This window comes from Talpa occidentalis, unplaced genomic scaffold, assembly GCF_014898055.3.
Source record: "Talpa occidentalis isolate TD23 unplaced genomic scaffold, MPIMG_talOcc4v2.1 talOcc4.7, whole genome shotgun sequence".
Taxonomy (NCBI): domain Eukaryota; kingdom Metazoa; phylum Chordata; class Mammalia; order Eulipotyphla; family Talpidae; genus Talpa; species Talpa occidentalis.
This window is the reverse complement of record NW_023605083.1, coordinates 118,025,598-118,049,723: the sequence shown is the minus strand read 5'-3', so window position 1 is coordinate 118,049,723 and position 24,126 is coordinate 118,025,598. Positions and strand designations below refer to the sequence as shown.

At 52.7% G+C, this 24,126-nt stretch overlaps 1 protein-coding gene, 1 non-coding gene and 1 pseudogene across 2 annotated transcripts in view; 2 read left to right on the top strand and 1 right to left on the bottom strand.

Annotated features, from left to right (window-relative positions):
- PLXDC1 (plexin domain containing 1) overlaps positions 1 to 24,126 on the top strand; it is a 55,221-nt gene that overhangs the window by 1,257 nt on the left and 29,838 nt on the right. Inside the window, exons 2-3 of the mRNA XM_037494295.2 lie at positions 5,652 to 5,830; positions 23,903 to 24,046. Of these exons, the coding sequence (XP_037350192.1) occupies positions 5,652 to 5,830; positions 23,903 to 24,046 (323 nt within the window). The remainder of the gene's footprint in view (positions 1 to 5,651; positions 5,831 to 23,902; positions 24,047 to 24,126) is intronic.
- On the top strand, positions 19,716 to 19,819 carry LOC119233194 (small nucleolar RNA U13). Its single transcript, XR_005122341.1, has one exon. It is a non-coding gene; the product is annotated as a small nucleolar RNA U13 (small nucleolar RNA).
- On the bottom strand, positions 23,155 to 23,325 carry LOC119233216 (U2 spliceosomal RNA; annotated as a pseudogene).

Sequence of the window (24,126 nt, the reverse complement as noted above, 5' to 3'; positions counted from 1 at the left end):
TGGTATTCTGAAAGGTCTTTTTTCTCTGTTATGTTTGTCTTTCCTTTTCTAGACAGACCTCAGTTTTTTTAAATGATGTGTGGGTAATTGTTAATTTTTAAAATACATGTAAAAGGGAGACAGTTGCGCAGGTCCATTTTTGAGGTCCTTTGCAGCCTCAACCCGGTAGGAGGATCTTCTGAACTCAGGATGTGACAGGATGGATGAGGGAGGGCCCTGAGCCCCTGATGGAGTTGGGAGGTGAAAGGGCCGGGAGGGGCTCTGGAAGGTTCGCCATAGTGGCTTGGTCCAGACCTGGCTGAGCACTGCCTCTTCAGAGTCAGGTAGACACTGGGGAGGCCAGAAAGAGGGGCCAGGCAGAGACTTGAATCTCATTTCTAAGCAGAGGACACCCTATCTTCTGGATGTTGACAGAGAATCCTCCAGGAGATTGGTTAGACCCAAGGAAGCCAGAGGGGCAGCTGTTGACTCAGACCAGGCCTCTGTCCATGGACCAGGCTGCACTGGGGTGGGGGCAGGCGCATGTCTTTTGTGTTTGAGATGTGGTGGTGGGACATCCTGGGGGAGGGCTGCTCAGGAGACACAGTCTGACTTTGGTGGGTGGTGGAGTCCTTGTGGCCAGTGAAAGGGCAGCAGGAGCTGGACCTGATGGGGTACAGCCACCCAGCCCCAAGCCTGCGAGTCCTCTGGGCCCCAGGGAGCCTCAGAAGGGAGCTGAGACCACCCTTCCCTTTTGATAGGTGAGCTTGTTTGGAGCCTTGAAACTCCATCTATGGAAAGACACACACCAGGGGCTCAGTACTGTGGCTGATGAGTGAGCGAATGAGAGGTGGTCACAGATCCCACTTGCTCCCGAGTTGATCTCCTTTGTCCTCTTTTCTTCCGAGTTGATCAGCGGTCTCTCCCTGCCACCTCTTGGTGCTTCCATTCTTTTCCCCAGACGAGGGTCCTTGGTGGGCCCCTGCCTGCCAGTAGGAGAGGAGCGGGTGCGGCTGGGGACTTTGTGACTGGGGGGCAGGGTTTCAACTCAGGATCTGGATCACTTCCCCTGCTGTGGAAAGTCAGTCCTCACGTGAAACGCAGGAAAGGCAGGAGCACCTACCAAATACAGCTTTTATCATTCCCGTTTTACAGATGAAGAGACTGAGGTTTAGAGGGATCGTGCAATTTATCCAGAGGTGCCGCCAGCAAGTGGCTGAGTCTTGAGCTGGCCTGGTTTCAAATGTGTGAGCTTTTATTGCTGAGATATTACAGTAGGGGTTTCCAGGGGCTGTGCCTCAAGGGGAGGCTCTTCTAAGGTCTGGGGATCTTCCTCCCTCTCTCCCTCTCTCTGCCTTTCGTGCGTCATCCACCATCCTTGTCTGCTTACTGAACATTTGCTCTATGTCACTCACCTGGAGCCTATAGGTGCACCGGTATCAGTGATATGTGGCATCAGGGCTGGCATGGTGTGTCTAACATTTGGGGTGAGGGGGGAGAGCTGTCAGGGGAGGCTCTGGGAAGTGACATCTCGCGAGACTTGAAGGATGAGCAAGAACTCATCAGGAGCAAGGTTTATTTGTGGAGCAGAGTGGTCCTGGCTGAGAAAACTGCTTGTGTGAAGCTCTGTGGCCAGAGAGGGCGGGGCTGGGTCCTGGAGAAGTCCTTAGGGCGACAGGAGGCTGGGGGTGGGGTGCCAGGATCCGGTCTTGAAGGGCTCAGGGCTGCATGAGCTGGATCAAGTCCATCCTCCAGGCTCTAGATGCTCTAGGCAGGGGTGAGTGGGCATTGAGGGCGGAGGATGGAGTGGCTACCAGGAAAGAGGAGGTGGTGGCCGTAACTGAGTGGCGGCCATGGGACTGGAATGACACCCTTGGGTGATGGATGGGACGAGGGTGGCTTGACCCTGGCACTGGAGCGTGGCAAGACCTAGCCTCCTGAAGTCTGCCCATTGCCTCCTGCCCCGGAGCAGGGCAGTGGCATGTGTGGAGGCCGTGCCACTGCCCCGGGGCTCCCCTTATCTGGCAGGGCCCATGGTCTCCCAGGGCAGCTCTCAGGCTCAGGCTCAGTAGCATCAGTGCAGGGCTCTGCCCATACACCAACCCCACCTGGGGGTGGGGGCTCCCCTGCTCCTTAGGAAGCAGGCTGGGAGTACAGTTCACCTCTCCTTAGTTCTGTGATCTGAGCACACCCTGGGGCCACTTGGCCTGAGGGTAAATCCTGCCTGGACTATCCTGGGCTCATAGTGTGACCTTGGGGGAGTCCTTAACTTCCTTGTGCTTCGACTTTCCAATTTGTAAGGTTGATGGAAAACCAGAATTATCTCCTGGGGTTACTTTAAGGGATCGGTTAAATTGATGTGCTGAGCGCTGGCATAGTGTAGGCACAGAGTAAGCCTTCTCTAAAAGTCAGCTATCATTTTTATTGTCACTGTTGCTGTTGTGACATTCCACCAGGTCGAATGCTACTTGGGGCCATGGGTGAATGAGTGGATGACTAGAGGAACCCCTTGTGCTCTAGAAGCTTCTTGCCATCACTCATAGGCTGGTACACTCACAGGCAGACACACAGAGAGGGTGCTGGGAAGATGGAATCTCTGCACCGGCAGAGGGTTGAGCAAGGCATGGCCAAGGGTTGTGTGGGTGTGCAACTCACGTGTGAGCACACAGGCAGGAGGACTGAGGCCTTCAGGCAAGTCTTCTTGTATGTGCAAGGGCCCGTTAAGGGGGGTATGTTCTGGCCTAGCCAACTTGGCAGGGGAAGGGTGGCAGGGATACAGATGTGGTGTAGGTTGAGAGGGGACCATTCAGGGCTAGGCAGTGCTCCCCAAACACCTGCCTCTCATTCTCTTGTTCTGATCTCTTTTATGGACTCTGCTGCTGACCCAGGCCCTGACTCCTATTTATAGCTTCTCATTTGTGTCTCCCCTGGATGCTCATGGCAGCCATAGGCTGGTCACCCCCACTTTAGTGATGAGAAAGCAGCTTTAAGAGGGAAACCTAGGGTGTCTCCTCCTTGCCCCCCTGTGGCTGGGTCTGTCCTCACTGCTCTGTCCTCTAGCCTCGGGCCTTCACCATCCGGGTACCCTCCTGCCTCAGTTGCGGGGTTGTGATGTCTACAGAACCTCAGCATCCCTTTCCAGGCAGGCTGAACCCCTCCATTTGCTCTGCACACGCGCCTTCCCTGTCCTGGCTCCTGCCCAGGCTCGAGGGCTGCTTGCAGGAGGACCCGGGGAACCAGGGAGGCCAGCCTGGCACAAACAGTTCTGTCTCTGGAGGCAGCTGCAGGCCCCACCCGAGAGGGGCAGGACAGCCCTGGCGTGGGGTCTGGGCCGTGGGCAGGCTGGCTTCCCAGCCTGGCTCAGGTCCATTTGTGGGCAGCTAGTGGGCATCTTGGGGAAGGGGTCTGGGAACCACCCCTCTCCCCACCTCCAGAGCATCTGTTTACTATTAGAGGCAGAGAAGTGAGAGGGGGCCGGCAAGGGTCCAGCAGGCGCCAGCAGCCAAGAATGACTTAATTGGATAAAATGTCTAATGACAAACTAGGGCCCCACAGCAGAGTCCTGGCCCCAGCCCCGGGTCCAGTCCTGGCCAAGCCTTGTCTCAGCCTCTGTCCTTGCCGGCTCCCAAAGTTACCTCCAGCATTGTGTTCTCAATTATGCAATGATTGAGCACCTACTGTTTGCACTCCTGAGGATACATAATTGCAGTAGAGGGTGGGAGAGTCCTGGGGAACTCAAGTCTACCAGGGAGAAAGGTTCATAGTTACCCATGGGTGCTCCAGGAGAGACAGCTACATCCAGCAGCTCTGGGGGTGAGTGGCAGCAGGCAGAGGAGAGAGAGCCTCTGACACAGGATGGGCCTGAAATTGGAGCTCAAGGAAGATCAGACCCACCTGCCGGGTGGTCTGAGCCCCACATACACACCATAGTAGGTGTGACAATTGGAGTGACGATATATGACACCTCTTTGGGGGCATAAACCTTCCTGAAGTGGAAAAGCATGGTTTTGTGTCATGAATGTGTTAGAATTAATTTACCGACCTAGAGGGAACTGGGGAGGTGGTGGGGCCCAACAATGGCTGCTGAGTGGCCTGCGAGTGGCTGCTCACCAGACCTGAGCCGCCCTTAGCAGACCTGAGCCGGGGCAGACATCTGCCGGGACGCTCGCCTGCGAAGCACACACAGAGCTCAGGAGGCTGCTCATTAGCCTGCTCCTGGCTGCCACTGATTAAGTAGAGGTGGCTCTTGAGATGAAGCCTTTTTGCCATCCCTGGCGGTGTGCAAGCTCCTCATTTCGTAGGGAAAGTGGCTTGTGAAGGTAGTGATAGGACTAAAGAGGCGTCCCCACTATGGTGACGTCTGTGACAGTCACAAACCCTGACGGGGGAGGGGGGTTGGGGAGGAGGGCATACTACTAGCATCTGTCATTTCTGCCAGAAAACAGGGATGCTGCTAAAAAATCCTGCAGTGGCAAAGTCAGTCAGAATGATAAAAACAAATACCGGACATTTACAGCGCAGACAGTTTCATAATGTAAAACACTTTCAAAAGCCAGTGGGCATTAATAAACATCCAGAGGGCTTTGAGGTTAAGAGGGAGGGGGAAGGGGAAAGGACACAAGGGATGGTGGGTGGCCACCTGGGGGAGGGGAGGTAGGCACTGACAAAAACAGGCATAAGTGGACATAAAATAAAATTAAAAATCCTGCAATCCCCATGACAAACCCCAAAACAAAGAATTATCCAGTCCATGATATGGATGGTACGGTGGTCAAGAAGTCCTCTGCTCTCAGGCCCCTGAGTCCCCTGGAGGGTGGGGTTCTGTCCCATTTCTGGAACAGGTTTGGAAGGTTCCAGAGCAGTGATTCTCACCCCTGCTTGCAGGGTTAAGTCCAGGGCTTCATCTCATAAGTTCCCCTGCGGATCACTTAAGAATTCTAATGCTGGGCCTCCCTGGTGGCACAGGGGTTAAAAGTCTCAGCACTATGCAGCCACTGAAGCATGAGTTTGATCCCTGCAGTGCCCCCCCCCACCTCCCCCAGGGAACTGACCACATGGTGCAGCAGACCTCGCCTGTCTCACCCATTGCTCCCCTCAGCAGTGTATTTCAGTAGATCCATGTGTTCTTCCCCCCCATTCTGTCTCTGGTGAAACCTCTCACCCCCGCAACTCTGGCCTACACCCCAGTTCTTGCATGCATAAATAAAAATAAATCTAAAAAAAATCAATCCTTATGTCCAGACCACACTGTAGACCAATTACACCAGAATTTCCGGGGTGGAACCCAGACATCAGAAATTTTTAAAACTCCTGCAATGATTTCAGTGTGCAGATGAGATGGAGAATAATCACCCTTTTGGGTGGCAGATCAACCTGGGTTTGAGACTTATCTCCCTCCTTAACCCGCTGCCACGTGAGGCTCATAACCTCTGTGAGCCGCTGATTCCTGTCTACAATCTGGAGAGCATCATCTCCACCATGGAGGGCTGGGCGAGGGCTGGAAGTGTTGTGTGAGCACAGTGCTTGGTGGGGAGCTGGGCCTGAGGCTCTCCACACAAGTTGGATGTCTCCAGCCGGGCGGTCAGTGTCCCCAAGGTCAAGGATGGGGTGGGGATGGGAAGCCTCCTTTACCCTGAACTGCCAGGGCTCAGCTTTCTGTCCCCTTCTCCCAGGTCAGGATGCAGGCCGAGGCCCAGGATGGGGCAGCAAAGGGACCACGCAGGGCTGGAACCGGAAAGCCCACGAGAGCCCTGCGCAGGTGTCAGAGCCGGACAGGACACAGCTGAGCCAGGACCTGGGTGGGGACACCCTGGCCATTGACACACTGCCGGATAACGGGACCAGGGTGGTGGTAAGTGCCAGAAGATGGTGGAGGGGCCGGAAGTAGTGGGGGTGGCACATAAATCACATGTCCTTTGGGGTTGACAGGTCAGCATGGAGAGAGCGATCTCAGGGCAGGAGATGAAAGCAGGACCCAGCCTGGACCATAAAATCTTAGCATCTCAAAATGTCATAGGCTGCCTCTTTCCTTGTGAACCTAGAGCATGTGACACAGGCTTCCTACCACTGAGCTCTCCCTCCAGCAAAAGCTGGCGCTGGCATTATCCGTTACATTCCAGCTGTTAGCGCGGCCCACCCGCTGTTTTGCCCACCCGCAGACCATGGGACCCCAAAGGGTTAATGACTGGAGAGGCTCAGTCTGACAGGGCAGTTTGAAGGTGGCTGAGGAGAGAAGTAATTAGGGTGAAGCTCCAGGTGAGAGCCTCCTCTGCCTGGGGCACTCTGGGGGCGGGGCGGGAGCAGGGACTCAAGGTGGTGGAGGTGCGGTCCTTGCAGTGTCTGACTCTGCTCTGCTCTGCTCAGCAGCCTCCAGCTTTCTGGGAGGCTAATGGCGGTCTCTGGCTGGGGGTGAATCTGTACCACGTGTGGGTGCCAGAGGGAGTGTGTTTGCACGTGTGTCTGAAGGTTCTTGTGCATCATGTATGTCTGCCTGTGTGTCTGTCTCCGTGGGCTGTTTGTTTGTGTCTGCGAGTGTGAGTTTCTGCACCAGAGTGTAGGAGCCTACGGCTGGGAGAGAATGGATTCCCAGAGCACAGGGAAACCATAAAACAAGAAGAAACAAGATGTGCTCCTCTGCATATATTTAATTTCTTTAATATTTTGAGAACTGTTTTTTTAATTCCAAGAAGAGCATAGTCAAAAGGTCAAAGAGCACTGAAATCAAAAAACAAAACACAGAGGTCCCCCCTCCACCCCGCTCCCGCAGGTGCCGCTTGGGACCCCACTTGGGTCTCCACTTGGAGACTGAATATTTGCTTATCCTGCTGCTTCTTGATTCACCCCTTTGGACATTATCTGTTGACTGCTTGTTGTGTTGATGAAGATTTGCTTTTTATACACTCTCTATGCCTCATTTTCCACTCTCAGTATTTTTGTTAGATGCTATGCGCTGTCTGCATATGTCATTATGATCATGTCAATACTGTTCACACTAATCCAAGCCCGGCAATATAGTGAACTTCCTATGACATGAGGAATCAATACTTTATTATAAAATAGGCTTTGTATTAGGGCCTTCCTGGTGGCGCAAGGGGTTTAGTCGCAGCACTATGACGCTATCTGCAGCCACTGCAGCACGAGTTCAGTCCCCGGCCAGGGAGCTACCCACATGGCACAGCAGACCTTTCCTGTCTCGCCCTCAGCAGTGTATTTCAGTCAGTCTGCCTGTTCTGTTCCCCACTCTGTCTCTGGTGAATCCTCTCACCCTGTACACCTCTGGCCTGTATGCATAAATAAATCTTAAAAAAAAATAGGCTTTGTATTAGCTGATTTTATGCAGTTAATGTTAATGTTCTGAGCACATTTTAGGTAGGAAAGGCTAAGTTAGATGTTCCATGGGGTAGGTCTTTTAAATGTCTTTTCGATTTAATGGTATTTTCCACTTGTGGTAAATTTATGAGGAGTTCTCTCTTCCCCATGACCCACTCCCTCAGAAACCTCTCTGTCTCCTGCTTCAGCCTGGACTGGCTGCTCCCCTGCTTGGCCTATAGCCTTCCTGGAAACCCTCTTTATCTGTCTACTGTGGTGGACACTCAACTCCCTTGACGCTGGTTCTTATTTTCCCTGCCTTACCCCTTATTTGTTTAGCTTCCAGAGAAAGGTTACCAGGTGGAAACTTCTTTTGAGAACTTGCATGTCTGAAAATGCCTTTACTTTATACTCATACAGTGGCTGCTGATAGCTTCATAGTGCTGAGACTTAACCCCTTGTGCCACCAGGGAGGCCCAGAATCCTTTCTTTCTTGAAGTGGGTGATTGCTCAGGGCAGGAATAGTTCATCCAGGAGTGGGCAGGGCGGCCAGAGACAACAGGGGTGGTGAAGCGTGTAAAAAGATCGTGGCGGGGAGCAGCCCACGCCTCTGTGCCTGAGCAACCGGTGGGCGGTCACCGGCCAGCCAGTATGCTGTGCCTGCCTCTCAGAAGGGGCTGTTGGACAAGAGCCCTGGCAGTGGGGGTGAGAGAGGGGCCATGCCCACCGCAGCCTGGTCTGGAGGGAATAGGGTAACAGGGGCTTCCAGCTCTCCCTGTTTCTGCTACTGATTTTTTTAAAAAGATTTATTTATTTATGCATGCAAGAACTGGGGTACAGGCCAGAGGTGTGGGGGGTGAGAGTATTCACCAGAGACAGAGTAGGGAACAGAACAGGCAGATTGACTGAAATACACTGCTGAGGGGAGTAGCGGGTGGGACAGGAAAGGTCTGCTGCGCCATGTGTATCAGTTCTCTGGCCAGGGATTGAACTCGTGCTGCAGTGGCTGTAGATAGCTTCATAGTGCTGCGACTTAACCCCTTACACCACCAGGGAGGCCCCTCTGCTACTGATTTTATCTCGGACTCCGACATGGCTTGGCATCATTACTGAGCCTGTATTTAAAATTTTGATATTTTGTTCATCATGTATCATTTGACATTAATTTTGACTTAAAAATATATTGTATGAAAATATTCTCTATCTGCATGACTGCGTGTTGACATGATGATCCTGCTCTGCCCTGTCTTCTCCATCCTGCAGAGATCCAGGTAGCTGTGGGGGGATGATGCAATGGAAGGTCGAGAGAATTTATCTGAGTGAGGGGACGCCTGGGGAGGCTCACCCCATCTGTAGTCCTCGCCCCCAGCCTTGTTGGGCTCTGGGTTAAAGTACTGAAACTTTCTCTGAGTCACGCACCCTGCAGAAGAGAATCACAGAGGCTGGAACTTAAGGAAGCGATTGACTGTGGGCATGTGGAAAGGACAGCAGGGATCGCTAAGAGCCGGTATGGAGTCAATAACCCCAGAGCTTAAAAAACAACACCACCAATTCTTGGAGTCCACCCTGGGTGGGTCCAGAAACACTAGAGAGGAGCCTGGGGGTTTCTTTCATTCAAACTTCCCCCTGGAAACTCACCGGTGACACTGTAAACCCAGTTTGAAAATAGGTTACTGGATCTGTCAGCATGAACTGAGACTTTCTCAGGCTCATGTGGCTGTACTTGATCACAAGACTTCCACCGACTGGGGGGCTTTGGGGCAGGGGGCCCTGGGGAACCACACATCAAGAGTTCGCATGAAGAAGCCAGTCCACCCTGGCTGGATCCTCTCTGACTGTCCAGCAGATAGGAGGATCAGACTCAGCCTTAGCTGAAGGGAGAGTTCAGATTTCAGATCGGAACCGAAGACCTCTTGGGCAGGCTGAATGATAGTTGGCCTCACACCAGATGAAACTACTGGGATAAATATAAATCCTGGCATTTAGGTTTGAATTAAGGTGGGAGAGATGTGGCTTAGCAGCAGTTCATGACGAATAGACTTGGGGCTACTCACTGCCTGTGGGCCGGGGATGAGTCAGGAGCATGAAGTGGCTGCCAGGGATGGAGGGGGGAGAGTCGGCTGGTTTATGGAAACCGGTGGAAACTCAGGGACCAGGGCTCGGACTCTAGGGGTCCTGTGGGGTGTTTCTGGGCTTGATCACAGCTGGAAGTCTCGTTCTGTGAAGCCCCTTTAGAAGGGGAAGCCCCTTTTAGATCTAGAAATCAAAGGAGTCCAAAGTGGTTGATGGAGCTTGGGGCTATTTGGCCTGGTATAGAGAAGGATCTAGATATGGCTATTTTCTCATAATTGTGACTGGGGCCCAAGGAGTAGACTATTTTGCTCCATAATACGTGTCACTTCCTATGTCCCCGAGAGTTGGGAAAACCTGACCCAGACAATGGCTTGGTGGCAAAAAGCCAAATAAGAGATAAGTGGGGGAAAGGTCATTTTGGCAAGTTTGGTTTAGTCTCAAAAAATTTGCTTGGTGGTCCTTCCTGGTGGCGCAGGTGGTTGAGCACAGCGCTGTGAGGCTGTCCGTAGCCCCTGCAGTGCCGGTTCGATTCCCACCAGCCTTGGAGCAACCCACCTGGCACAGCAGACCTCTCCTGCCTCTCCCGCTGCTCCCCTCAGCAGCGTACTTTGTCAGTCTGCCTGTTCTGTTCCCCACTCTGTCTCTGGTGAATCCTCGCACCCTCCCAAGCATCTGGCCTGTACCCCACTTCTTGTATAAATAAAATAAAATCTTTACAAAAAAAAGTTTGCTTGGGTCTCAACAGGAAAATGTTACTGCTCTTTATCCACATCACAGCCTAGTTCCTGCCAATAGGAGCCAGGTTCTGGGTCCCTTTGCTCTGGAGCCATATGGAAGGGCTGAGTGCCAGGCAGGTGGGCTGCCATTTCCTTTGCCTTATCCCTTTTACCCACCCCAGTGCCCCCTTATCTTCCTCCTTTCTTTCCCAGTCCCCCTCTTGGCTGTGGACTTTCCTTCTGGCCCAGCCCCACCACACGGCCCCATAGCAGATCTCTGGCCCAATCCTCTGACCAGCTTCCCCTCTGCTCCCCTCTGACCCAACCCCCTTCTTCCCAGTCCCTTCTGCCTGGCCCTTCTGCTCAGCCCCTGCCTGACCACCTCATCAAAGTGCTCCTTCTAGCTCATACCCCTTGCTATGGAGGCCTTGAGGCATCCAGCCTGCCCCCAGGGTGAGCTGGCAGCTCCCACCCACTGGCCAGAACCATCTCCTTGGATTTGATTCTCACACCCACTCTACCACCACTTCCCAGTGGAAATAGGATTCTTGCTTGGATTCAAGTTTTCCAGAGATTTTACACCAAGACCAAGCCTGAGGCCCTGAGAATGCTTGTGAATTTTTTTTTTTTTTTTTTTTTTTTTTTTGCGGGCTGTGTGTGTGTGTGGCAGGCAGGCCAGTGGAAGGAGTCATTGACAGGAGAGGTCTGCTGTGCCATGTGGGTCACCTCCCTGGCGGGGATCGAACTCAGGCTGCAGTGGCTGCGGAGAGCTTCAAAATGCTGACGCTCAACCCCTTGTGCTACCAGGGAGGCTCTCTTAGCCCCTTTAAACACACTTCTTCAAATGGAGGAACCATCATCTGAGTGTTTTTGTGAAGGTTTTCTACCCTAATGCACACACAGCTGGCCCAGGGTCAGGAAGGAGGAATCCCGGCAGACTGACTTAGGCTCTTGCCTAGGGTTGTCGACTTGCCCAGTTCTCTCCGTTCTGATTTTAGCATGACTTCAGCATACTGGGAAGCCCTTCCTCCCCAGGTAAACCAGGTAAACTGCCCCAGGTAAACCAGATGATTGGTCACCCTGCTTGAGTGCCAGGCACATTAACTAGTGTGTATCCTGCCATATCATCACCCTAAACCTGTTTCCTCACCTGAGGAAGGTAAGGAAGACTGAGAAGTTCTCATAGAATTATTACAAAAACTGGTTGTGTTACTTGGTTGAGAAAGTTAACAAAAGGTTTAGGAAAAAAAGGGTAGTCCTACAACACCCCCACACACCCACCCCCTAGGTCTTACCTGAAAGTCCAAAAACACAGCAACAAAAAAGGATTTCCTGGCCTTGAAGCTTCAAGTGCTCCTCCTCACATCCTTGCTACCCCTCAAAGCTGGTGCCCCCACCGGCAGCACTGGCAGCACCTGGGAGCTCATGGAAATTTGCAGTCTGCACATTTGCAGTGTGATTTCCAGGTAATTCACATGCACAGTAAAGTTTGAGGGGCACCAAAAGCAGTGCAGCAGTGGCCATCATCCGGGATATGGGAGATGGTGATATGCTCAGCACAGTAGAATTGAGGAGACTGTAAAAATTGGGCACTACCTAAGTGCCCAACTGTAGGGAAAGAGTAAAGAAAATTGTGGGATTTCTTGAGTAGTCTGCCACAAAGTCATTATAAATGATGGTGAAAAGACTAGGTTCAGTGTCAAAAACTGCTTTAGATATTGTGAAACGTGACCGAAGATGCTTATAAAACTGGATGATCAGCAGGACTGTAACCATGTGAAATTATATACATATGAAATATCTGGAAGGGAATATGCCAGCTTGAGACCAGAGAGGGAAGAGGGAGGTGTGTTTTTGCTTTTTCCCTGTAGTACTAATTTTCTATGGTTATTCAACATATACTTATGCTATCAAAATCTCTAGTTGGCTGATATTCCCCCAAGAGCCCACACGTCCAGTCAGTGCCAGAACGAGATGATTTTTCCATTCCCACAAGGGGTGCAGGGCCTTCAGAGATACTTTGTCCTCTGGGCCATCCCACACCCCTTTCAAGCCTGGTCCAGATGCTTGTTTATTTACTGAGTTAGCTTAGTCCTTGTAAGGGGCAGGAATGGACACTGTGCAGGTTTTCTGATCCCATGCAGACCGGGTAAAGGAGGAGTCAGAGTCCTCAGTGGCTTTTGCAGGTCTTTTATTGGGGTTCACCAGGCATATGGCAGGCAGGGGTGCTGGGGGGCCGGGAGGCTGGCAGTCCTCCCAGCCCCCAGCAAATCTGCACTCTCTCTGGGCTCTCTGGCGTTCTCTGTTTCTGCTTCTTTGCTTCTCTCATCGGCTTCTCTTCGCCTTCTTTCTCAGCTGCTACTGGCGTCCCCGTGACGCCACCCTTAAAAAGCAGTCTTAGTGTAGGTGTACCCACTTCAGGTGCCCGCCATCAGGCATGCATTCAGGATCACAGGGTTCTCTCATCTATCCTGATGGCGGGAGGGCAGAAAAGCCTGATTTTTTACCTTACCCTACAGTCCTTGCTTGTGTCCTGGGCCTTGCCATAAAGCCAAGACCACCCCACCCCACCCCATGCTGCCCCCAGCCAAGAGTGTGTTTCTGGGCAATTGCCACCCCCTCCCCCTTTATGTGCACCACAGTAAATGCTCCTCCCTTGAAACCAGTTAGTTATTGGCTCTTTCAAAATTTGTGAGAAATTAATTGAAAAAAAGCCAAACAAGAACCCTATGGGATCAGTAATGAATCAGACTTAGGGGCCTGGGGACACCACCGCCCCCTGCCATGGCTCCTCTTTGTTCTTGTCTCCATGAGGAAAGAATTCAACATTGAGACCAGAGTTAGGCAGCAAAGCAAGAGTGTTACTGACCGATATGAGGAAGGACAGGAAAGCTGTCTGAACAGAGAAGAGCCCTGAGTGGGTAGCTGTTAAGGGGCCAAAAAGCAGGAGTTTATATAGAAGTGGGGGTATGTGTGGCTGTTGGGTGTCTCTGCATTGTGTCTCTTGCTGATTGGTTGGAGCTTGTGGGGTCTCCCAGGTTACTGAGCCCCACTGAGTTTCCCACTTACCTGACCTGTCTTCCCAAAACCAGCTTTGGTCTGTTGCTTTAGCGTTGTGTAATTTTGCTGGTGCTTTGAACATTCCTTTTTTTTTTTTTTTTTTTGGGACCCTCACCCGCAGCCAGGGAATGAACCAGCGCTGCAGAGGCTGCGGGCAGCCTTGCAGCCCAGCGCTCAACCGCTGCGTCACCAGGGGAGGCCCTGAACATTCCATTTTTAATTGGGTTAGGGGGCACCCTGACTCCCATCGACTGTTCCCCATTTAGTTTGATAAATGGTTTGAGACACCTGGGCATGCAGATAAATGGTTTGAGACACCTGGGCTTGCAGCGGGCACACCTTCCTGGTTCCCACTGATGGTTCAGATTGATAAATGGGCTTGGGGCTCGGGGCACCCTGTTCCTAAGTGACTACCCCTGTACCCATTTCTGACTTCCTCATTCAGTCACTCAAGTGCCTGTTTCCTAGGCCTTCTTAGCTCACCTACCCTGACACAACACTGATGAAGTGCCCCTTTTCCTAGCCTGGTTCTCCCCTTGGCCTGGTTCTCTCCTTGGACATCACTTCTGTGATGACAAGTGTTTTGTGTGGGTTTATTTTAACCCGAGATGCGAAAACTTCAGAGGGTAACTGGAAGTTACTGTGTGGTTGCATAAGGTCAGGGAAAATAATAACAGGTAATATTAAACCAGTCCTTCCTTGTGCTTGCTGGCCTTATTTTGTGGGTGAAAATGAGTGATATGTTGGTTCAGACAGAGGGTGGTTTTGTTTTGTTTTTTTAAATAAACCTTTTAAAAAAATTTTTTTTAAAAGATTTATATATATATATATATATATATATATAAGCACTGGGGTACAGGCCAGAGGCACGGGAGGGTGAGAGAATTCACCAGAGACAGAGCAGGGAGCAGAACAGGCAGAAGGACCGAAGTACACACCTGAGGGGAGCAGCGGGCGAGGCAGGAGAGGTCAGCCACGCCATGCGGGAATCTCCCTGGCTGGCATGGAGCCGGCACTGCAGAGACTGTGGACAGCTTCACAGCACTGTGCTCAACCCACTGTGCCACTGGGGAGGCCCCCAGACAGAGGGTGTTTTTTGACCAGTGCTTTTCAAAATTTATTGTGGACCAAAAAAGAAAAAGAAATCCCTGGGTAGGTTGTTCCATTGAGGATTTTGATTTTGGCCCTGGAACCTGCATTTCCAATGAGCTCCCAGGGGTGCTGGGCCCCGGGGGCACACTTTGAGCAGTAGGAATCTGGACAACATTCCTGTTGGTCTCCTAAGGCTTCCTAGAATGGGGTGGTGGGGGAGTAGGCTGCCCCCCCCCCCATTCATCTAATGGCATCTCCTAGGTTGGACCAGCTGCCAGGAGTGTCCTCCTGACAGGCCTCACAGGCCAGGCCTCCCCAGCCCTCGCTGCAGGGTGCCCTTGGTTGCTTGCCCCGGCGTTTCCACCTGCCAGTTGGCTGGCAGGTGTCGGGCTGATGGTGACAGCTTAGCCGGAGTTCCTGTCCAGAAATGTCTTGAGCTCTGCCAAGGTAAATGCTGCCCTGCTGTCAGAAATGAAGTGCCAGGTGGGCCTCCAGGCATGAATAATTGAGGCCAAAGAGACATCTTAACAACAGACTTTCAGGTTGGAGCTGGGATGGTTTTGAGGATGCTGACTCCATGATCAAGACCTTTCCTGTAAAGGTCCCTCAAATCATCCTAATAGCTTCCACTTATCAGACACCTACTGTGGGCTCGGCACTGGGCAGAGAGTTTTTCCATTGATATGTTTTGTCTAATCCTTTCAAGAACTCTGCAAGAAAGTTTCCTAACAAGGGAACTAGCTCAGAGAGCAGCTAAATCCTAACCAACGATTATATAGTGGAGCCAGCAAGTTTTTGAACTTGGGTCTGTGTGACTCCACAGCTCCTGCAACTTGATCCTGGAGCTTTGCTTTTCAGATTGCACCCCACAGAACACTAAGGGTTCCCAGAGGGCTTCACGCTGTGGGATGGGGGGGTCACAGGAGGAAGTAGCAAGCAGGCCAGGCTCCAGGGCTCTCTCGTTCCTCAGGAATGGCCTTTGATGGGATTTATGTATTGAGCTTTCCTGGAAGATTAACTGGAAGAAAGGATTTCATGGTCAAAAATGTTTGAAATCCACATGGTGTCACCTTCTTTGCAAGCAACTGGTTTACTGAGCAGTGCTTCTTGCTCACATTTCAGGGAAACACAGTTCCCTTTGGCAGACTTGCCAAGTGGTCTGACTTGTGCCACGCGTCCTGACCCTCTTTGTGATGTCGGGTCACCCCCGTAAGAGCAGGCAGACCAAAGGCCAGTCTTTGAGTGGGATTGACAGGCTCTCAGATGGAGACATGGCCTTAGTTTTTCCACTTATAAAATGGGAATAATTCTAGTACCTACCTCCCCAGTTGTCATACCATGATCATTTGAAATGCCAGGCACAACCGTCCAAATGCCAGCTTCTCTTCCCCTTCCTCCCGTTTCCTCAAACTCCCCCTGTTATAGGTCAGCCCCAATACAAAACGGGGTGCCTGACTGTGGGTCCTCACCCGCGCGCTTAAAAGGACTTATCAATGCTCTACTGCAGGTACACGCGAAAGGTTAATAAAAGGTTTATTTACAAGGGAAGGGGAAATGAGGAAATGTACAGCTCAGGGAGAAAAGTGGGAGACAAAGTTTTAAATGAGTCCTACCCGATCCGCAGATCTGGAATCCCAAACGGCACTCTGAGAGCTGGCCGCGAGCCAGGAGCCGTGAAGCCAGGAGGCGAGCGACAGCGAGCGACCCCAAGGCCCACGTGTTTGGTTTTTATACCCAACCTGGCTGCCCAACTCCACCCTCAGGTCCCAGCCACCTTCCCTTTGGTGGTGACGGGATTTGTCTTTCCCAATGTCTTCATGGCTTTGGTCTGGAGTGGGGGTGGGGTCCACAAAGCCTGTATGGGATTAGCGCAGGACATCATTTCCCCCTAATACCCCCAGACTTAGGGCTTTGTTCTTGGCCCTGCCCACAAGTGACCCAACTCCAAGTACCCTCCTCTCTAGGCTGCAGTTTGGCAGCACCATAACCACAGAACCTCCCCAGGCCAGGACTCTGAAGAGATGCAGCTCCAACTTGGCATCCTGGGAATGCTCAGTCACCATGTGTGGGAGAGGTGGTTGTGGGGCTTGCACATTCTGCAAGGGGCTGCCTCCTGAGGAGCCCTGCTCTGGTAGGCTGCCACACTTGCATTTTGAGGCCTGAAGCAGAGTCTCAGCCTTGCCCGCCTGCCTGGGCAGGGATTATGGGCATGAAGGCCTCCCTTTCCCTGGGATCTGCTAAGTGGAGAATGTCTCTCTGCTTCGGAGTTGGTTGCAGGCTGCAGGTCCTTTGATTTCTGATTCTCTTCAAGTCAACATAGATGACAACTTGGCGTCAGTTAAGAGGTACCTCTGGAGTGCTCCTCAGGAATCTAAGGGAGACGAGATTCTGCGCAAGGACCCCACTGCACAGGCCCGGCTGTGTGGCGGAGCAGCGCTGGCTGGGGCATGTGTGTGCTTATGGGCACAGGGAACTTGAAGCAATGGCCGGCGGCACGTGCCCCCAGTCTCCCCCAACTTCTCTCTTGGTTGAGGCAGCAGGAGACAGGTCAGCACCTGTCTGGGTTCCCAGCTGCAGAGTGTGGCCTCTGACCAGGGCCTGCCTTTCTAGTGCTTGGAGGTTTGGCAAAAGTTCCCACCATGCGCATCCCAGGAAGCAGGTGATGGCAGCCAGACCCCTCTGCAGGCCGCCCAGCAGGCGCTTGAATATTGGCCTGCTTGGGTTCCCTGGGTGGGCTCTGTATTCAGTGACTCCCACCAAACCCGAGAGTACCTGTCCGCCGCCTGCTGCTGACATGCTTTTGTGGGTAACCAGCACGTGTGGTGCTTTGATGGGGCCTGGGGGAGGCAAGGGCGCCATAGCTGGTATGGGAATCCGACATCACGCAGAGCATAGGCTGCGCACACAGCACACGGCTAACAGTCTGTTTGCTTTAAACTAAAACTCTTGCTTTAAACTGAGAATCCTTCCCCAGTGACGCCCAAGGGGTGCCAGACATTGACGCCCAGGTGTACCAGCGTCAAGATTACTGGGAAATGGATAACAAGGTCTGGGGGCTGAAGGTGACAAAATACCAGAAACATCAACTGCAACGCTGTTCTGATGTGCTGTTTGCTCATGGCTGTCTGCGTAGCTCATCGTAGCAAGGCCAGCCGGGATGAGAGGGCACACGGCCTCTCGATGCTGTGCCTGCCGTGCTCGCACATCAACAGGCAGCGATCTGACAAATAAAAGTGCTTATCGATTCAATTCCTGTCTCTCTTTATTGGCTTTTGGTAGCAACAGGCAGCAGAACCCAGCCCTGTTCCTCTAACAGTAGCAAAAAACAAAAGACAGGCAGGCCTTTGACTGGCTATGCTTTGTGGTCACTCACTCATCAGCAGGTCCCTCCACAGCGTACATATTCTGAGCTCCCACCCTTAGATGAAGGCTGACCTTACCTGGGAGGATGTGTGGGCTTATAGGAAAGGCAGGTGTGGAGACAACAAGTCTAAAAGCCAAGTAAATGGCCACAAGGCACAGTGTGTTGAGAGGGTGGTGCCGAGAGGGTGATAGTGGTATTGCGGGCGCTCTCCTGAGGAAGTGACCTCTGAGCCGGAGCCTGAAGGATGAGAAGGAGTCAGTTTCTGAGGCACCGGAGGTACCAGGACCCTGAGGCAGACAGGCACTTGGTGATGTCAGGAACTGAGAGACGCCCAGCAGGACTGGTGTGCACAGAGCGGGGCAGAAGGAGATGGCACAGGGGCCGGGTGACCACGCAGCAGGCAGGTCTGTGCTTTCGTGTAACAGAGGGCTGAATCTGAGGACACAACAGGAGCCCCTCCAGCACATCATCAGAGCCCAAGTCCTGTGTAGCTCACCCTTCCACCATCTTAAGGATGTGGCTCTTGTCTTTACTCTCACAAGATGGCTGCTAAAATCCCAACCATCTTTTGCTTCCAGGCAGGAAGGAGACAAGGACAAAGGCAAGAGGGACAAGTCGTTCAGCTTCATCTCTTTCAAAAGACTCCACTAGAACCTTCAATTTATCTCATTAGTCAGCCTTTGTCACATGGTAACCCTTAAGACATCCAGGGGGTGAGATTTTTTAGCTGGCTATGTTACCCTTTGCTACAAAATGAGTTTTGTCAGTAAAGAAGAGGGAGGGAGGGATGGGCAGTGTCCAGCATCTGGCCCTCCGGGCCTTGTTGGTCATGATAAGTGAGGAGTGTGGTCTTGATTCTATACACAGTTGGGGAGCCGCAGAATGTTCTAAGCAGGGTGGTGACGTGCAAGAGGAAAACAATTCAGGGATTCCTCACTTGGGCCACAGTGGCACACATCTGTGGGGAAGTGATTTGTTTTTAAAGCTTCCATGGCAATGATCACAAACCTAGTGGCTTAACATAGCATAAGTTTATTTCTCACAGTTTTAGAGGCTAGAAGTCTGATAGAGGAGTCGGGGGGCAGGATCTGGTCTTGGGTCTCAGTCTCAATTTGGACCCGGACCTGGTCTTCAGGCCTCGAGGCTACAAGTCCTTGGTTGATTGACTAGCCAGACCCAGACGTGGAGCTAGACTCAGCCTGGCAGTTCCTGAGGTCGACCAGCCAGCCGGGCTTATACTCGTGGGGGTGGGACCACCTCAGTGAGAAAGATCAATGCCCTCGCTGGCTCAGGAGGAAAGCACACTTGGTGGCCAGCCCAGCAAAGACACCTGAAGGCTTGTGCCAAGGAGTGAGATCGGCCTTACTCCACGAGGGGCCTCTGGCATGTGGATTGGCTCCTTGTGGTGGGCCCACTTTCTTGGGAAACCCGAATCTTTTATGCCTTTTGCCCACTTTCAGGATCTCGGTGAAAGATGCTCATACTCTCTGCCCCAGAGAGAGGAACTTTCTCATAAAGAGGAACTGAGTGGGGCGTCCCTGGTGGTGCAACCAGTGAAGATGCAACCTGTGAAGCAAACCGCAGCCTCTGCAGCATAATTTCAATCTCTGGCCAGCCAGGGAGAAACCCACATGGCGAGACAGACCTCTCCTGACTCGCCCGCTGCTCCCCTCAGCAGTGTATTTCAGTCAGTCTGCCTGTTCTGTTCCCCACTCTGTCTCTGGTGAACCCTGTCACCCCCCATGTCTCTGGCCTGCAACCCAGCTCTTGTATGCATAAATAAATCTTAAAAAAAAAAAATCTAAAAAAAAAAAAAAAGAACTGAGTGATTCAAGAAAGAACATTGTATTCATAGTACAAGTGCTGTGAAATTGGATATGCTTTTCATTCATGTCTACCCTTCCTTCCTCCCTCCCTCCCTCCCTCCCTCCCTCCCTTCCTTCCTCCCTTCTTTCTTCCCTCCTTCCTTCCTTCCCTCCTTCCTTTCTCTTCCCTCCCTCCTTCCCCTTGCCATCCATCCATCCATCCATGCATCCCTGCATCCATCCTGCCTAACTACCTGCCTGCCTGCCTGGGTCAAAATATAAAAGTGATCATCCCATAAGTTTAAAAAAAGGACACAGATCCTTTTCCGGTTCATAAGCGTGATGATTGGGTGCTCACGCGGCTGTGTGAGATGTGCCTCCCTCAAACCTTGTTACGACGTCGGCACATTACCCTTCTGACGTGAAAAAAATAAAAAAAATAAAAAAAAATAAAAAAAGGACACAGCAGGGCCTCCCCGGTGGCGCAGTGGTTGAGCGCTGCATTGCAAAGCTGCCCGCAGCCTCTGCAGCGCTACTTCGATCCCCGGCCACCGGGCGAGGGTCCCACGCCCCACATGGCGTGCAGACCTCTCCTGCCGCCCGCTGCTCCCCTCAGCAGTGTACCTCGGTCCTTCTGCCTGCTCTGCTCCCCGCTCTGGCTCTGGTGAATTCTCTCACCCTCCTGCACTTCTGACTGTACCCACTGCTTGTATAAATAAATAAATAAATCTTAAAAAAAAAAAAAGGACTCAGTAGGGTCATAATCCCTCCAAAGGCTCCAGAGATGAATCCTCCCGTGCATGTTCCCAGCTTCTGGTGGCTCCTGGCAACCCTTGGTGTGGTGTGTGGAGTTTGTTCACTCCAGCTTCTGCCTCTGTCATCGCACAGCCTCATTCCCTGTGTCCCCTCTGTCTCTGTACCCAAATCTCCCTCAGCTTTCCTCTGAAACATCACCTATCACTGGAGTTAGAGCCCCCACAACCCAGTGTGATCTTAACTCAGTAACTTTGGCCAAGACTCGACAACAGTCCTGGGATAACGTGGTCATCTCACTCACCATTGCTTCCTGATAAAGTTGATGAGTCGTTCATTCACCAAGACCACAGACTCCCAGCCCCGGCCGGCCTGTGTGTGGAGCTGACACTTCTCCCTGTGTCTGCCTGGGTTTTCTCCAGGTCCTCCGCTTTCCTTCTGCATCAGAAAGTGTGCAAGTTGGATTCACGGCTATGTCTCTTGTCCTGGCCCAAGTGGGTGTGAGTGTGCCTTGCGATGGCAGCACATCCTGTCCAGGGCTGGGTCGCACCTTGCGCCGACCGCCCGTGACTGGAATATGAGTTGAAAACAAATGAATGTGAATGATTGTTTAATATTTGAAGTGTTTTGGATCTACGTTCAGGGGTCTGATGATGTTTTTGTGATCAGAAATCTGCCACGGGGACTTAACTCTTGTTTATATCAATTAACCAGTGACAAAATTGGTTTTGTTATACATCATTTTGCTTAAAATTGCAATTTCCAAGAACTTATCACATTGGGGTCTTACTGTACTTCCAAATATGGTCACATACACACATGCTAGGAGTTAGGACTAGGAATTAGGGTCCCTTTTTGTGGGGCACAGTCAACCTGCTTTGGCCAGCTCAGTGCTTGCACACAAAGTACTACCCAGTGGTTTTGCTCTGTTGTGCCCTCGTTTCCCCCTCACCCACAGATCATAAAAAATTCCTGGGCCACAGACAGCCCAGGGAGGCAGGCTTTTTTCCAAAATTCCAACCTAGTGTGAGGCACAGTTTCCTTCTCCTCTTATAAAAGGGTAAAAGGAAGGGTCTCCCCACTATCTCTCACCTCAGCAAAACTCAAGCAGTGAGGTGGTGAGGATTCAAACACCCGGATGCCTGCATGTCAGGGGCTCATGGTTTGGGCAGGCCGGTGAGATGGGGTGCGAGGAGCAGGCTTTTAAATGATGACTGAATGGCATTTCAACTCAGTTTCCTTCCTTCAAGCAAAATTTCAGGCTAACTGTTGTCCCTTAATAAACCACTTGTTTATTTGAACAGGGGCGGAGGGGAGGGAAAGGCGAGCAGGGCAGGGGCTGTTGGTCACAGAGGGACCTAAAGGGCTTTGGAGTTGAGGCCTGTCCAGGGCTCCTAGTTTTTCTGCTTTGAAGTGGCATAAAAGCCACTGGCCCTGTGAATCCCGGGAGTGGGCGGGGGGCGTGGGGGGGCGGAGAGGGGGGCTCTTCTTCCAGGCAGTTTGTGCACGTCCCTTCGCCTGGGTCAGTGCCCACAGAGCTTTGTTTCTTGGAAGGTGATTTTGGGGGTTGTTTTTGATTTTTGTTGTTTTGGTCAAGGTGGGGGGCCCCAGTAGAGAAGGGTGGAGATAAGAGAGATGGGGGTCAGGAGGGGACTTGCCATCCGATTTTCTGGGGCGTGGGGTAAAGCAGAAGCTGAAGGAACTGCTTCCCCGAGGGAAACTGAGCTCTGGGCATAAACATGGTTGCTCTGTGGCTGCAGCCGAGCTGGGCATCGGCACTTCCTCCTCTGGGCCCCAGGGCAGGTGGCTGCGGCAGTGGACGGGAGTGTCCTTGGCGTGGGTACTTTCCCCAGCCACAGGGTAGCTTCACGAGTAAAACCAGAAATGTGACAAGGTGGGCCCATGGGATTCTCACAAATAGTGAACCTGGGTCACCCCTCAAGGACCCATGGATGGTGGGGGTCATTTGCAAGAGGTGGCGGTCTTCACTGGGCACGTAGGGGGAGGTCAACAAGAAGGTGACGTTTGAGCTGAGCATCGGAGGAGCAGGGATCTGCCTGGGGTGAGGACAAGGAAGGTCATTTCAGGCCAGAGGAACAGCCTTTGCAAAGGCATGAGTGCTCGCTGGTGGCCTGAGATTGTCAGGGAAGCCTGGTCTGGTGGGGGGCGGGGTGCACAGGGGAACACAGGAGAGAAAAGTGAAGCCAGAGAGAGGCGGGGCTGGCTCATGCTGGGCCCTCACATGACGGGCCCTCACATGCCAGGCTGAGGTTTGGGTTTTGGCTTGAGGGCAGTGGGAGCCCCAGATGGCTCAGGAACAGAGTGACGGGGCCTCACATGTTTTAGATTTGCTTGACTTCCCGGCTGAGCTTGGGTGGGAGGTGGGCAGCCCCTGGCCTGGAGGGGAGAATGAGGGAAGTCTGCACCCGCCCTCCCTGCAGTGTTCTGCTCATCCTTCCTAGCCCTGCCCCCCACCAGGTCCCCCGAGTGTGTCACTTGTCAGAAAAGCAGTCTGCCTCTCGGTGGGTGTGGAGAGCACGCATGCCTCTGAGCATGCTGGGCCCAGGGCAAGGGCTGGCCAGGCAGCTGGCAGGTTGGCAGGGAAAACATGGCCCACGCTGCTGTGTCTGCAGCCACTGCCGTTGGACAGCCTGATTAATGGCCACGATGCCCAGGGCTCCTCATGGGTCAGTAACCCCATCTCTGCAGCAGTGAACCTGCCCCTTGCTCTGCCTTCTTTGGGCCTGCACTGGCACTCCTGGGTGAGCATAAATGCTAAGACATCGTCTGTTCCCCAGGTTCTTCCACCCTTGTGCCACCTGTTTCCATGGCCTCCTTTAAATCTGCACCCTAAGTGCTCTTCTGCAGGAGAGGTTTCAGAGAATTAACTCCCTGCTCTTTGTGTTCTGCTTGTTCTTTATTTTATCCCCCCTGGGCACTCAGTAGAGTTTAGATATCACCCGAGGAGACCCATCTGCTCCTCTCCCTTCCCCAGCTCTCTAGTCACTGTCTCATGGGCCTGGTGTTCTCTCTCTGCTTCAGGTCGATGTGTGGGGTGGATAGAGCAAGCTCCTATTCCACCTCCCTGCTCTATCGTCCTTAGAGGATGCAGCAGATACTAAGCTGATAAGAACAGATGCTACACTTGATCTTAGCCAAGAGGCGAGGAGGGGCGACTGTGTCCCTGGGAGCTGCTTGCGTCAGTCCCTCCTCCATCAGACTCCTGCCCCCCCCCCCCCAGGTTAAGGATCTACCTCCTCCTTTAGAATGACTTCTACTGGCAGTTTTTTTCTTCTGGAAATTATGTAGGACACTCCCCTGGGCAGGGACTTTGTCTCTCCACCCCTACCCCCCGCCCCAAGTCTGGAGCTCTCTATGAACAGTACCCTGTCTGTTTCTCCCTGTGCCCCTTGAGCTCTGCCATGGGTGGACTCCTTGGGGACTTGGGCTGCAGGGAAACCTCCTGGCTGTCTGGGAATGGCAGGGCTGAGCTTGGGTATAGCAGGTGTGGATATGGCTGGGATTTGACTGGGGTATGACTAGGTGCCAAGTGCAGAGCTGTCTGGGGCCAAGAGGAACCCAGTAGCTCCAGGTATCAACCAGCCCTCTGGGTCACAGGTCCAGCGAGCACCCTGGGAAGGCCATGACTTACTTCTTGTAGTCAGAAGCCTGGGGTGGGTGGGGGGGAAGGGTGGTTCCTGGCATGCCCGACTCCTTATGCTTCCTATGGACTCTGTCTTGGGTGGTGGCAGGAGGACAACCACAGCTACTATGTGTCCCGCCTGTACGGCCCCAGTGAGCCCCGAAGCCGGGAACTGTGGGTGGATGTGGCCGAGGCCAACCGGAGCCATGTGAAGGTCCACAGAATCCTGTCCAACACTCACCGGCAGGCTTCGGTGAGTGCCCTGGTCCCCAGCAGCACTACCCTGGGCCGGGAGGCTGGGGACCAGCTATCTCAGCTGGTCAGTGGGCACGA